This window comes from Pleurodeles waltl, chromosome 11 (assembly GCF_031143425.1).
Source record: "Pleurodeles waltl isolate 20211129_DDA chromosome 11, aPleWal1.hap1.20221129, whole genome shotgun sequence".
NCBI lineage: Eukaryota > Metazoa > Chordata > Amphibia > Caudata > Salamandridae > Pleurodeles > Pleurodeles waltl.
Genome location: NC_090450.1, coordinates 16,216,831 through 16,229,237, shown reverse-complemented (window position 1 = coordinate 16,229,237; position 12,407 = coordinate 16,216,831). Strand labels below are relative to the sequence as shown.

The following is a 12,407-nucleotide window of genomic DNA, read 5'->3' as shown; positions in this document are numbered from 1 at the left end:
GTCCAGAAACCACACTGAAAACATGAAGCCTCGTATGTTTTCAGTAGTTGGCCGGTGCGCTCGAGGATATAAAATCAAGTGAGGGAAGCCCACGAATCAACTAAACTGATAGGCGTGCGGTGTGCGTGGTTAAAAGCCCACAGGGAGATTACAGCAGGAAGAGCGCTTGCATGCTCGACCCTTAAAATAAGAGCAGAGGCCAAAAGTGTTAGGACTGCCAGCTGTCTAGTCCTAAGATTGTTCTTCTTCTATTACAAACACTTCCAGCCTCTTCATCTCACTCTTGCAGGTTCTCTCCTATTACAGCTTTCTCCATACATCAACGTTTTCGTATTGTTCTCTCCCTTCTTCATGTTCCATTTTTACTTAAGACCAGATTAAGAAGCGGTGCGCTCTCGTAGGGAAAAGGGAAAAACTAGACTTCTTTCACTCCTCAAATTAGTGACAATATAGAAATGATAACTTGATTTATGGCAAAAAAAGACAGAGGGCCAATTTTCCCCCCAAAAAAGAGATACAGTAAACTAAGAAAGAAACCACATACTTGCCTTGCCTAATGCAATTCAAAACATGAATCAACATCTACCAGGCCTGGCTGCTACTCCCCCAGTGAGAAGCAATAGCCTAGATGGAGGATGATAATCCAAGATAGAAATATCCCTTCCACAGAGGGTCATCTGCTCAAGCAGGGCAAAGTCAAGGTGGAGCTGCCTTGTTTCATGCTGTAGATTAGCACACAGGTGAAGGTCACTCATCTCCACTACTGACGGCCATGGATAGGATGGCACAGAAGAACTTCTACCATGTATAAACCCCAACAGCACACATGGCAAAGTCTTTGGGGGACCCTCTTTTGAGGTAGAAAAAAGGAAAACTTTGATTGTATACTGTTAACACATTAATAGATGCCAACTGTTTTAGTTCACACCATATACAAAGAGCACAGGCCGTCCCCAGGTGGAGAACCTGTCCGTGCAGATGCATTGTGACTTCCCTACACGCAAGACCCTATCGTCCCACAGACACCAATGAGCAGTCCTTTCTTAAACTAAAGTGCTGTAGAGGAACTAGGATACTGTCACTGTGAGGCAGACACTGAATACCCTCCACAAGGGAAGGGGAAAATCAAATAATGAGCTCCTATAAAAGCATTATTGCATGTTAGCAAGACAATACTTGCACCAGAGCTGGAGTTATCTCTCCGCTTCAAGGGTGTAGAAGCATCATGGTCGCCTCTCTTCCAGGAAGATATCAAGATCTATCTCCTCCAGGTGAGGGCGGTGGGAGGATATGCAGAACCTCTGTCATTGTACGCACTCTATATAACTCATACACAAGTCAACACGACCACCACTAGACATCACCAACCTCAAAAGATCCACTGAACAGCCCAGCATATGACTCCCATCTCTCATTACAATTATGACTTCTTCCATCTACAGCAGTTCGCTAGACGATGGAAAGAATCTAAGCGCTAGTGTGGCTCTACCCATTTCAAAATAAAGATTTACTCAAATAGTCCTACAGAGAAGCCACAATTGGGCACATTAACTAATAAATGCTAAGCAAAGATTGTCTGGCTCCACCACCTCTACCCGAATAAACCAAACAGGTGGGCTGAAGTTGCTACTAGTAGGAAGGGCGCCATAATATTACTCACCACCTTCCCCGTCGGGGTACTCCATTCCCCACGTCTGACAACCCCGAAGGAGCCATCCCCCAGCTTCTCGAAGAGTGACAGGTCTTTTTCGCTGATCAGGCATGTGAGAGCTTGTTGTCCCTCTGACGGTGGCGGTGGGGAGGATTTGCAGAAGGCGGTCGGTGGCGGGGGTGGAAACTCAGACTCTGGACGCTTGCCGCTGAAGACCTGAAACGCACATCAGGAAGGTAAGTAAATGAATTGCGTGAGGACCCTAGTAACCATCGTCTCTCTTTAGGACGTACCATACTTCAAATTAAAATACCCTCTTACCGCTGTCCTCAGAGGCACACCAGCAGAAGGCACTATACGTGTATCACCTCTAAGTATCTCTGAGCAATACCCAACAACTGAGAGAGAACTGCTCCTTTCCACCAGTATTTAGCTCACTCTCAAAGAGTGGATTTTAAAAGACTGGCAACCATAAATAAGGGGACACTGCATAGTCAATGAGACAATTTTAAAAATACACAGAACTATTCAAACGCTAGTGAATTCTGCAAGCTTTTATAACAAAGTTAGGCAGCAGATTTTTATAATTCCAACAGAAATGTGGCCTTCCTTGAAAACAGGACAGCTGTTACAAGAGGGGGAGGTAGTAAGCAGTGGAGAAGAAGGGGAAACACTGCTACTATTTACAAAAACAAGTGCAGGGGCCCAGAACTTAGGACTGGCGGCTGGGCTACTCGAGGCGGTCTGTACTAAGGCTGCGGAGTCTGGATTCCACCTCATGCCTCTTTCTTCCATTACGTACACACCCAGCCTCTTTATCTCACTCTTGCAGGCTCTCTAGAATCATTTATTTCTCCACTCAACACTGTTTTCCTATCTCGATCTTCCAACTTCTTGCTTCTTTTTTGAGTTTCCCTATCTTGTTCTAAGCCAAAGTCAAATGATGAACAAAATAAGTCCTGACCCCCAAAAATTAGTGCACACCCCTGAAAAAACTACACACCACCGGCAGGTGCATTTCATCGCAGATGCTGGTCTCGCATCACTGTGCAGGGGAGAGATCCTGGCTGCACCCAGCAAGGAGCTGAAGGGGCTGGCTGGGTAAGGCACATGGTGGGAGAGATGGTGGCAGGGGCACGGTGGTAGGGGGTGGGCAGCTCTTAGGGGAGAAACAGCAATGAAAGAGGCAAGGAAGAGAGACCGAAGGAACTGGTTGAGGAGGGCGTCAACAGGTGAGGTGAAAAGAGAGGTGCCCAAGGTGCCAGGTGCTCATCCCCATCAGTGTAAGTACATCGTGTCCAGGCACTTCCTGAAACAGGCTGGCAATGCTCAATGCTGGAGTAAAGAGAAATGCCAACCACGTAACGGATGAACTAGGAGAAGAAATAAGAGGGCGCACTGCAACGGACTAAAGATTCAATCCGGAATTTATGGATCCTATTCTTGTTTTTAGGTCTGATACTTGTTGATGCCACTAAACGTATATGTAAAATATACTTATAGGGGCTTTGAGCCAGCGCTCTTCCCGCATTGATGTGTTAATGTGTCATTCACATTTTGATTCTGCCCACTGCAGTGACCAGTATGAGGCTGTGGGTCAGCCCACTTCAGCCATTGGCTAACTTCACTGTGAGTGATGACATTCTGCTCTTTCGCAGGGCCCACATCCACTCACTGTCCACTGTCAGGTGCTACTATGGCAATGTGTGCTTTTTGTTAAACAAAAATATTTTTGCTTTTAGTCACTCTTTCCTAAACTTCCCAAACAAAGTTCTGCAAAACCCATCACAAAATAAAACAATCATTGACAAAGACAAAATACTGGCGGCCAACACCTGACCTTTGTCAATGCTTGTTTTTTTAAGGAACTTGTTGAATTGAGCAATAGTATATTTAAAGAAGATGTGAAACAGATGCAGTAAAATGCTTAGCAGTGGTCGATTGTGAGCATATATATCACTGATGATTCAGAACCAGAGGGAACTACCATGAAGCAACAACAAAACTAGACCATCTCAAGCCACCTGAGGATCCACCCTCCTGTCTTCTCATGGTGAGGGTCAGTCAGCTAGGTGCGATATCATCTCACCATCTCTTCGACAACATCATCGAATCACCAGGGCCCTCCCTTGACGACAACCACAAATGTACCTTTTTATTTACAGCGCTGAGAAATGGAAAAACTTCTGCAGCAAGGACTATAATAAAACTATTTTTTTTCCCATAGGAGACCCCACAGTTGTTGAATTCACAATGAAAACTCACATCGCCAGATGCTTCCTGCCCTCCCCCAGCACACAAGAGCTCTAAACAAATCCATGCTGTTTTAAAACCCATGCCGCAAGCTCCGGTTCTAGGGCCCTTCTTTTCTGAAGGCTCCAAACATGCAGTACACCCTTTAGGACAAACCCATATTCTACTGTATTTCAATTCCATCTCTGGGCCCCGCGCATTCACCCACTAACTACCCCTATCACAAAAGGGACAAGAGAAACCAGTACGTCCCCCCCACCTTCCCATGGGTGGGCCACTACCAGTATGAAAAACTGCCCTCGACCACACATTGTGGCGTGCTTCATCATTGGGCTTCTGCTAACACACTCCTACGTAGACCCACATTGGAGTGGAGCAGTAAGGGTGGGAAACAGAAAACACTACGCAACAACACAAACAAAAACGGGGATCAGAACAAACCACCAAACATAAAACTGTCTCAGGAGTGTACCCTTCCTCAATTTTATTAAAGGACGTCCTGGACAGGATTAAAAATGGACCCCTGGTGGTGATCTACAGGATACCATTACCTGTTCATCCCAGTACCTGTTCATCAGTCAACATGTTTCGGCCGTTTTTTGCTGCCCCTCAGGGTCAATCAGCCTTCATCAGGATCTCAACGGATCCCCGTTATTACTCTCCCCTACTTGTCATAGATCAGGGCTTGTATTACTCTGCGTATCCGGGTGCATTTGTCCCTGTTCGTTTACACACTTTGGGTTATCGAGTTTCCATTAGGTCATTTTTCAACCCGGAGCCGGGTGGGAGCACCACCATGTTGTCACGCATTCGTCAAGGGACCAGTGCGTCCTGATCTGCCGCCTCCGGCTCTGTGAGTGGACTCACCCACTACGCCAGGTATCCTTCTGATGTATATATTACACAAAAAGCAAAGGTTCGCCCTGAAGAAGAGGATACAGTCCGCAAAACACGTGTCACAACTTCAGTATCTGTATCACTTTGAAGTCCTTGGACACTTTGTTCACCTCTTGAAATATTTGTATGTGTTTCAGCGTTTGGGTTGCTTCACCATCATGATATGTATTTGTGTTGCGATAAATCTAAAGCTGAGGATTTGATGACATAGGAAAGAGGATTAGTTTCTGCGAATTGCATGTCGATTTGATGATAATACAACTTTGGTGAAAATATAAACACAAACTTTGGTGTACGTAGTTTTGTTTTGGACTTTGACTCCCCAGCGGACCTTAGCTTTTGCTGCCATATTCTACTGTAGTTGTGTTTATGTAGTGCTTATAACTTCTGATGTGGTGTTGAAGCACTTAACGGAGGGTAGCAGCTACTCCCAAAACGACGGATAGTGGTTAATCCAGAGATTACTGATTATTATAAGTAACTGAGGTCAGCCACAGGCTCTCGGGGAACGTTCCCTGGATTCACTCCAGTCTCTTTGTAGTGGATTACATGAACAGGTGATCATTCATGGGAGTTCATGTGCACTGAGGAGAGGATGTGGCATAATGGCCAGAGCTGCCGACTTCAGAGCTGGGGGGACCAGTCAAGTCTTGGCGTTGGTTCAACATCCCATAATTCTTGGCAAACCACTTCATCTCCCCGTGCCTACAATTTAGCACCTTGAGACCCTCACAGTTGATTTGTCAAAGCCTTACAAATCCTGAATGTATTTATTTATTTTATTTATGCACATGGTTGGGGTGCTGAACACCCACAGTAAAGGAGCTCAGCTATTTTTAGGTTGCAGGGATATGGTTTGAAAGGAGAGGTGTGATCTGTGGGGTAAGCTTTGGGGATCTACAGGTGAGAACAAGGAACACAGGCATGAGACTTAATGTAAGCCACATTCAGAGAGTGAGGCATGCAGAGGATGGAGGCTGAGGCACGAGACATTCAACAGAAGAGGAGGAGAGGGGAACAGTCACTAGTTTTAAGTCAAGGACAATTTTTCATGCAGGGTTTTAGGAGCATGAGTTTGCCCCTTAGAAACAGCACGCTATCAGAAGAAGTAAAACTGTAGAAATACACAATATTATGTGCATGTGAGAAAGTACACGGTACTGCAGCGTTTGTATAGCGCTTAAAAACCCCACGTGGGGCAACCAAGCACCTATTCACATGGATAGCACACTGCACCGAGACATGTAAAATTATGTAGACAAACACTTACCACACAATGAAAACACACACTTAAACTTGCACAAAGCACTTACTCCACAAGTAAGGGGAGGAATAGAAACACTAAATGTGGATATGGACTTTAAGGCGCCCACAAGCGAAGTAGTGGGGTGCGTTGAGCATTCCTGTTTAAACACAAAGGCCATTATTTATACTTTTTGGTGCAAAACTGCACTAACTCAGTTTTGCATCAAAACGTTTAGTACCGGCTTGCACCATTTCTGTGCACCAGCTGGGCACCATATTTATGGAATGATGCAAGCCGGTGCAAAGGGTAGGTTAGTGTCAAAAACAACAACGTTAGTCGGGTGGGGCTGGCGGTATGGAAGAAGGGGGTTTTGCACCAAAAAATGACGTTAGGCAGGTTAAAGTAAAAAAAATAAAAAAAAGACTAACCTGCTTAGAGTCATTCTGATGCAAAACCATCCATACCACATGACTTCTGTCTTAGAAAAGACAGGAGTCATGCCCACTACCCCAATGGCCAGCACAGGGGACCAGGGTCCCCTGGGCATGGCCATTGCACTCTGTGCCAGGTACGGGGGCCCATTTGAGGGCCCCCTATGACACTTAAAAAAATAAAATGCAATACTTGCCTGTACTTACCTGGGATGGGGCCCCCATCCTCGGCAGTCCCTCTGGTGTGTGGGGGGGGGTGTCCCTGGGGCGGGCACTTGTGGGCTTATTCCATGGTATTCACCATGGAAATAGGCCTACAGATCCCCTAATGCCTGTCCTGGCCCAGGCGTTAAAAAATGGGGCAAAGCAAGCTTTGCCCTATTTTTTGGCCCGTCCTACCTCCCATGCACCATTTTTGCATGGGAGTATAAATATGGCGTTAAGGCCATAGAGTCATTTTTTGCACGGGAACGCCTACCTCGCATCTCATTAAGTCAAGGTAGGTTTCCACTTCCCAAAAATGAATTTAACTCCATAAATTTGGCACTAGACTGGTCTAGCGCCAAAGTATAAATATGGAGTTAGTTTTGCACCGAATTAGAGTAAAAAAAAAAAAAGACGCTAGTTCGGTTCAAACAGAGTATAAATATGCCCCAAACTGTGCAAGTCAGATATTTTGCTCTTTCTTGGCTGGTGGTGAACAGTGGGCTGGCTTTGCCAAGGCTCCTTTTGGTGTTAATGACGAGTGGAGATGTCTGTAGGTGGCGGGGTGTAACACATGCCCTGAATTACAGCGATACAGACTTCTTATAGATGGGTTAAGAGGGTCCCCCCCAACCGAGAGATTCATGGCTGGTGAGTGGGTAGATTCTGCAGAGGAACTATTAATCAGAAAGCGCTAAATTAATGTCAAGCGCTTGTCCCAACCCTATTCTGGTAATTTTGGCTCGGCCTAGGAAGTTTCCACTTCAGGGGCACTGCAGAAGTGCATGTAGGAGGGTGCAGGCTCCCTAAAAGGTTTCCCCCTTATTTTCTTATTAAAACTGATTATTTGTGTCACAAGACAAGGTGGAGAAGTGTGGCACAATGGTTAGAGCGGCACATGATGCAGAGATCTGGCCCGGGACCAGGGTTCAATTCCCGCCTCAGCGGGTCTTGGGCTCAATTCCCTTGGACCAGATAATTCTCGCCTCAGTGCCTCATCTAATTAATGGGTCCCACTCTGTAACTCTGGGCAATAGCTTGCTTAATCTCCACAATGGCCCTGACAGCGCTTGGATGCCTGGCTTCACCCTGGGGTGCCCAGGAGTGGGTGCCTCACTGGGAAAAGCCAGAAGGGGTTCCACAGCGGTATGCGTACAGCGCCTTGAGACCCTAACGGGTGAGTAGTGCGCTATACAAGTGCGAAGTTTACAAGTTTACTAGTAACCTGTAATAGTGCATTACAATTGACATCACAGTGTTCTTGCTGGCGTAGTACATAAGTGATGCACAGCTCCCTGCGTCATGGGCGGAATGCGTGCAAAAGTCTCAGCCAGTGACAATCGCGTCGCCCGCATTCCAGTCCATCATTTTTCGTCCACTTCACGCCTCCAAACAGGGAGCAAATATAAGCAAACCAATGGCATAGCGGGGGTGCCGTGGGCCCAGGTCCGAGCAAGCAAGCAGAAAATACCCCTCTCCATCTGTTCCCTTTTTTGATAGTGGAACAACCATTGGCAAAGCCAATACGTCGTGCCATTGGGACCTACCGGATTTGCCAAAAAGCATGTGTTTTTTAGAAGGGTGGAAGCAAAACAGAGGGCACGGGTAGAGTGATACAACACAGAGGGCACGGGTGGCGGGTGTAGTGATACAACACAGAGGGCACATGTGGAGTGATACAACACAGAGGGCACAGGTGGAGTGAAACCACACAGAGGGCACGGGTGGGATAAAAACACAGGGCACGGGTGGGGTAGAACCACACAGAGGGCACGGGTGGGATAAAAACACAGGGCACGGGTGGGGTAGAACCACACAGAGGGCACGGGTGGAGTGAAAACCACATAGAGGGCACGGGTGGAGTGAAACCACACAGAGGGCACGGGTGGAGTGAAACACCACAGAGGGCACGGGTGGGATAAAAACACAGGGCACGGGTGGGGTGAAGCCACACAGAGGGCACGGGTGGGGTGAAGCCACACAGAGGGCACGGGTGGAGTGAAGCCACAAAGAGGGCACGGGTAGGGTGAAGCCACAAAGAGGGCACGGGTAGGGTGAAACCACACAGAGGGCACAGGTGGGATGAAACCACACAAAGGGCACAGGTGGGATAAAACCACACAAAGAGCACGGGTGGGATAAAACCACACAAAGGGCACAGGTGGGATAAAACCACACAAAGGGCACGGGTGGGATAAAAACAACAGAGGGCACGGGTGGGCTAAAACAACAAAGGGCACAGGTGGGCTAAAGCAACAGAGGGCACGGGTGGGGTGAAACAACACTGAGGACACGGTTGGGGTGAATCAACACTGAGCCTCTAGGTGCACTCAGCATTTCATCCTTCTGAAGACTTTTTAAAAGTGCTTCAGAGTTGGGTAACAATAAACATCTATTATCCATCAGTAGTGCCAAGAGCTCTCCCTGGGTGAAAGAGGCACTCTACATAAGCACATATGGTTTGGTGTAGCTGCTACTTCTGGCAGTAAACCACGCATCCATCGCCTGGAAAGCTGTTTTTCTTAGCACAACATCTCCCACGCTGACATCCTGAGTTTCCTTGGCCTATCCCTTGCTGCTAAACTGTCCCTTCCCACCCTCACAGTTTTGTTTTAAAAACTATATATATATATATATATATATATATATATATATATATACACATACATACATACATACATACACACACACACACACACACACACACAGTACTACAGCTACAATGTGAATATTTTTCGTTTTAAATGCGGCCTTCTCCCGACAGTGAAACTCTAGAGATCTACCTCACTAATTCACAACACTGTTCTGGGCCAAACAATTACAGCATCATCCCAAAGTTGTTTTACTCGAACAAGCAGTATGCATTCAATATGTGACTGGTGTGGACTTGTCAAATAAATGCCCCAATCCATCGAAATGTTCCTTCTATTGCCGAAAACTGGCACGATTACACTACGATGTTTTAAAGTTATATTTTAGGGGCTGAATCGTTTGTCAAAGATAACACATTGTTTCTGGTTTGAACTAGAGAAAAAGGCCCAATGCTCCTGTTCTGTTGAAATAATGCCCTTTGTCCGAAGGGAAGAGACTCTTGAGGTAAACGCCTGCACAAAAATTTCAAATCTGCTCGTAATCCAATGCAGTGACTATTCCGATTATTTCAAATTAGGGACTAGTTTGGGGCAGATACCCTCTACACATTTATTAACATTCTGTTTCTGATTTCATACTTGTTTTCTTTAAAAAGGGAAATGTTACATTTGAAAAGGAGTGGCATAAAATATAAACTTTAGAAATAGAGCATGAAAACCAGGCTTTCTGCTCGTTTGGCAAAAACAAATTGTTCTTGTGCAGTCTGGCGGGCTCGTTCCACAAACAGCTGCTGCTAAGTTAGAAGCATGTGTTCCTGCTTAGAGTACATCTGAGAAAAATATGCACTTTTCATGAAATTTGGCAGCAGCGTGTTTGTGCCCCAAGTGATCTCACTGCCAAATTCCAGCACAGCAGCTGCGATTGTGACAAACTCAGACCACCTATTACTGGCTGTGAGTTTCTACAAACAAGAAAGGAAAACACGCTTTAGGAGAACATCAGACTCCCAGCGCTCAAGAAGGGCGAGATTTTAGGTCAGGCCAGACAGCGCAACGAACTGCAAGACCTAATGTTGCTGCTTCTTTAAAATATGCAGACTGGGCTTTGCCGCCACCTAGAGGAGTATCTCTGTTACCAAATGCTATTGGCTCTTTGGTTTATTTCTCCACCTCCAATGGAGTGCGGGCACTGCCAAGCATGAGGGACTATTTTACGTCTTACAAGTACATGGACGCGATACACATTAGATTGTTTTCTAGCTTATAAATACATTGCACACAGAAAGAAATCTTTTTTTCACTGCTTCTAATTTTAATGTATTTGTTAGTTTTCAAAATCAGCTTTGAAGTACATAATTTTAGGTCTTTTAAGAGACAGCTTCATCTGTTTGCCAGTGCTCATGTGAAAACAACAAAAACACAAAGCGAGGAGGGGCCAGTCCCATTTCCCCCCGTCTTGATTAAAATGCCACTCCCAGGGAGCACCCAGCCAGAGTATTTCCTCTTTACCGGCCTGCAGTCACTTTGGGCCAGATGTATCAAAGGGTTTTACCCATTCTGTGTATATGGGGAAATGTGTTCTTACATATGGCCCTTAATTTGTGAATCACTTAAAGAGCAGAGCTGATGAGGAAACCAAAATCAACCCTCGCAAAAATGCTCAAACCAGCCACACACTGCAGGATATTTTACTAAAACAGGGCCATCGGGCATGTTTGGGTCATGGCAGCCGACCCTGCCATGTTAGCAGCCACCTACCGTCCGGGCTGCTAGCAAAACGTCAGGACAGCCAGTGGGACACTGTAAGCAGGCTCCCCGTTAGAAGTGGGACCAGTGAAGGACGGACTGTGTAAACCGATTCCCAGTTTTCAGTCTTTGGGCCCAATTTAGATCTTGGTGGACAGGGTTAGTCTGTCAGAAACGTGACGGATATCCCGTCCGCCATATTACGATTCCTTTACTTCCTATGCAAATTGTAATACAGTGGACAGAATAACAGTATGTTTGTGACGGAGTAACCCGTCCGCCAATAAAGAAATCAAGCCCTTTGCGGCTGAGTGAGTCTGCCCCAAAAGCACACTGTTATTTTCACAGCAGCTATAAGGTAAGTGTTCCTCTTCCTTGGTCAGACTAGGTCAATGTAGAATGGCTCTACATGGGTAATTCCTAGCAGCCATAGCAGCAATGCCGTGGCAACACGCTAATTTTAGAAGCAATGAGTCTTCCCAGCACCATCTGATTTGTCACTCAAATATCAGCTTTAAATATATTTTGGAAATTACGGGTTACACACATTTTCGTCTGGAATGCGCACACATTTTCATTTTATATCTGCATAATTTATTTCAAGGAAGCAAAACCTTCTAATTTGGTTGACTAGGCTGCACCCAGGAGAGCTGCTCACAGGTCGGTGGAGAGTTACCAGTAGCTCACGAGCTATTCGTTGGAGAAGCCAAAGTCACAGACTTTGGACTGAAAAACTGGAGTGAAGCTTGGCAAAAAGAACCTGTGAAGAACCCTCACTATAAACACAACCATCTGCATCAGAGACCATCGAGTACCCAGACTATAAACACAACTTCTTACAGAAGGACCCATCCTCAATCCTTTCTATAAAAACTCACCAGCCTGTAGCAGGTTCACTGAGATCCCTAACTAGAAACTCAAGGACGTACAGTCAAGGGATGAAAGTGACTTCTTGGTTCACACAGATGAAGAAGTGGTAAACCACCCAGGTGTGATTTCCACCTTCCACACTGGAATCGTGACATCTGGGTTCCAAAAGGGGCCCGCCAACACTTTACAGAAAATCAGAGGAAGGCACCGTAGCAATATGGACATCAAAAGGATATATGTAAGAAACTAAAAATGCTCTAAGTGGGGAAAATGAGAATCAATGCACATGCCGGGGGCTATGTGAAAATGAATAAACTAATCCCCACACGAAACCATCATCTTTGACAGTATCACTCCTTTCATTTCGTGGGGAACCCCCTCCTCCATATCTCCCCTCACCACCTACCCAACGGAGTGATGTACATAATTTCTGGTCCATGGCCTCCCACACTCAAAGCTCTGGGTTTCAATTATTAGAGCGAACAGGTTGCTTTCTGACTGCGGTTCAGACTTGCACA

The 12,407-nt window shown here is 46.0% G+C and overlaps 1 protein-coding gene across 10 annotated transcripts in view; it reads right to left on the bottom strand.

Moving 5' to 3' along the window:
• The window catches only part of TNK2 (tyrosine kinase non receptor 2), a 372,582-nt gene that overhangs the window by 162,584 nt on the left and 197,591 nt on the right, over positions 1 to 12,407 (bottom strand). For all 10 annotated transcript variants that reach the window (XM_069212823.1, XM_069212824.1, XM_069212825.1 and 7 more), the window contains one exon: positions 1,661 to 1,867. In XM_069212823.1, the coding sequence (XP_069068924.1) occupies positions 1,661 to 1,867 (207 nt within the window). The remainder of the gene's footprint in view (positions 1 to 1,660; positions 1,868 to 12,407) is intronic.